Source organism: Sciurus carolinensis, chromosome 14, assembly GCF_902686445.1.
Source record: "Sciurus carolinensis chromosome 14, mSciCar1.2, whole genome shotgun sequence".
Classification (NCBI taxonomy): domain Eukaryota; kingdom Metazoa; phylum Chordata; class Mammalia; order Rodentia; family Sciuridae; genus Sciurus; species Sciurus carolinensis.
This window is the reverse complement of record NC_062226.1, coordinates 11,840,998-11,843,366: the sequence shown is the minus strand read 5'-3', so window position 1 is coordinate 11,843,366 and position 2,369 is coordinate 11,840,998. Positions and strand designations below refer to the sequence as shown.

Sequence of the window (2,369 nt, the reverse complement as noted above, 5' to 3'; positions counted from 1 at the left end):
AAGAATGCCCACTCCCTCCTCCTGGAAGCAGTCTTTTCTAGGATTCTGAAAAGCTTCATAATCCCATCCTCCCAAAGGCTACTTCTCAGTTATCTTTTGCTTTCTCTCAGACTTTTAAACATTGCGCTCGTCAACTAGGCCTATGGCTTCAAATATCAACTACATTTTGTTGCCTCTGATGCATCTATCCCAAGACAGGATCTCTCCACCAGCCTCAAGAATTATACATTCAACTCCCTATGAAACATCTGCACTTTAATATATAATAAATTTCACATGTTTAACAGGACCAAAACAAAGGTATTGATCTTGCTGGTCCCCCAAACAAATATGAGGCTCTGTACCATCCTTAGTCTTCCATGTATAAATAAATGACACGATGACTTCACCTAGATGCCCTTCAACAGATGAATGGATAAAGAAACTGTGGTATATATACACAATGGAATATTACCCAGCTATAAAGAAGAATAAAATTGTGGTGTTTGCAGGTAAATGGATGGAGTTGGAGAATATCTTGCTAAGTGAGATAAGCCAATCCCCAAATACCAAAGGTCAAATGTTTTCTCCAATAAGTAGATGCTTATTCATAACAATGTTTTCTCTGATAAGTGGATGTTGATACATAACAAGAATAGGGATGCCAGAGAAGTAAGGAAAGAATGGAGGAACTTTGTGCAGAGGGAAATGAGAAGAGGAAAGGGGACAAGGGATATGGTGGAATGAGACATCATTACTCTATGTACATGTATGATTGCATGCATGGTGTAACTATACATCATGTACAACAAGAGAAATGAAAAGTTTTACTCCATCTGTGTACAATGAGTCAAAATGCATTCTGCTCTCATGTATAACTAAATAGAACAAACAAGTTAAAAAGAGGTTGCTGAAATTAGTTTGACAGTGCATGACAAACCATCACTAAAATGATCAAAGTTCTGCAAGTCTTGTTGATTGTTTTCATTTTGCTTTGTAGTTCTCTGTGTTACACATTATGCCTGAAAGAAGACATTCGGGTTTAGTGAATTTTTTGTGCATTTTTATTGATGCATTATAGTTGTACATATGGTGGGATTTATTCTTATATGTGTATAAGTGCTCAAAATTTAACAATATAATTTGGTGAATATTATTCCCTAATATTTTCCCTTTCCCTTAAGTTTAGTGATTTTTTTAAGTTTCTTCTCATTTCCAATGTGATGATTTCTAAGTCAGTCAACAGGGATCAGCAACATTTATTCATGAACTCACTTCTTCCCTAATTCAACCAAGAGGGGTCAACAGTGAAGAGTATTCTGTAGAAAGGTGATTAATATTGGTTATTAGGGGTATATACCCCAACTATCTGAAACATGTTCAGGTTAGATCAGAACTCCTTGGTCTCAGGAGATGTGTTGCCATTCTCTATTTGCCTGAGAGCCTGGTTGGAAGTTTCTTGAGATCCAGTGTTTCCTAAAAAGTCTTTGCAGAGCTCCTTGAACTTCCTGGTTTCTGAGGCTGTAGATCAGTGGATTTAGCATAGGGGTGACCACTGTGTAGAAGATGGCAACCTGACGATCCTGATCCAAGTCATAGCTGGAGGAGGGCCGGAGGTACATGCGAATCACAGAGCCATACAAGAGCAACACGACCAAAATGTGGGAGCTACAGGTTGACAGAGCTTTGCGCAGGGCAACAACTGAGCGCATGTGGGCTATGGCAATACCAATGCGGGCATAAGAACCCAAAATAAAGAAGAAGGGGCTGACCACAACAGCTACACCCTCTGTGAATATCAGCATTTCATTGACCACTGGTCGAGTACAGGAGAGCTGCAGCAGGGGAGTGATGTCACAGAAGAAGTGGGTGACCTGGTTGCCACAGAAGGTTAAGTGTGTGACTAACACACTGTAAAGAAGACTGTTAAGGCTGACGATTGTCCATGAGGTCAATGTTATGCGCAGACAGAGGCGATGGCTGACAATGGCAGAGTATCTTAAGGGGTCACAGATGGCAACACAGCGGTCATATGCCATGGCAGCCAGCAAGTGGCCTTCCATGCTGCCCACAGCCATAAAGAAGAACAGTTGGGTGATACAGCAGTTATAGGAAATAGTTCGATTCACAGATAGTATGTGCACAAGCATCTGAGGAACAGTGATGGTTGTCAGAAATATGTCAATAAAGGAAAGCTGGCTGAGAAGGAAGTACATTGGGGTCTGAAGTTTGGGATCTGAACAAGCAACAGTTACTAGAAGGGCATTGCCCATAACTGCCACCAGGTACATGGCAAGGACTATTCCAAAAATAACTGGCTGCATTTCTGGCCTGCTGGACAAGCCCAGCAAGACAAATTCAGTTACTTCTGTCCTATTTTTAGTGGCCAT

At 40.9% G+C, this 2,369-nt stretch overlaps 1 protein-coding gene across 1 annotated transcript; it reads right to left on the bottom strand.

Annotated features, from left to right (window-relative positions):
- Nucleotides 1-1,385: 1,385 nt before the first annotated feature.
- LOC124964819 (olfactory receptor 24-like) lies at nt 1,386-2,369 on the bottom strand. The gene has a single exon (XM_047525485.1). It carries the CDS (start codon nt 2,367-2,369, stop codon nt 1,386-1,388), a length of 984 nt encoding a protein of 327 aa, XP_047381441.1.

What these genes read in the sequence shown, in the direction of transcription:
- LOC124964819 (XM_047525485.1), bottom strand. Translation starts at nt 2,369, where the DNA reads ATGGCCACTAAAAATAGGACAGAAGTAACTGAATTTGTCTTGCTGGGC.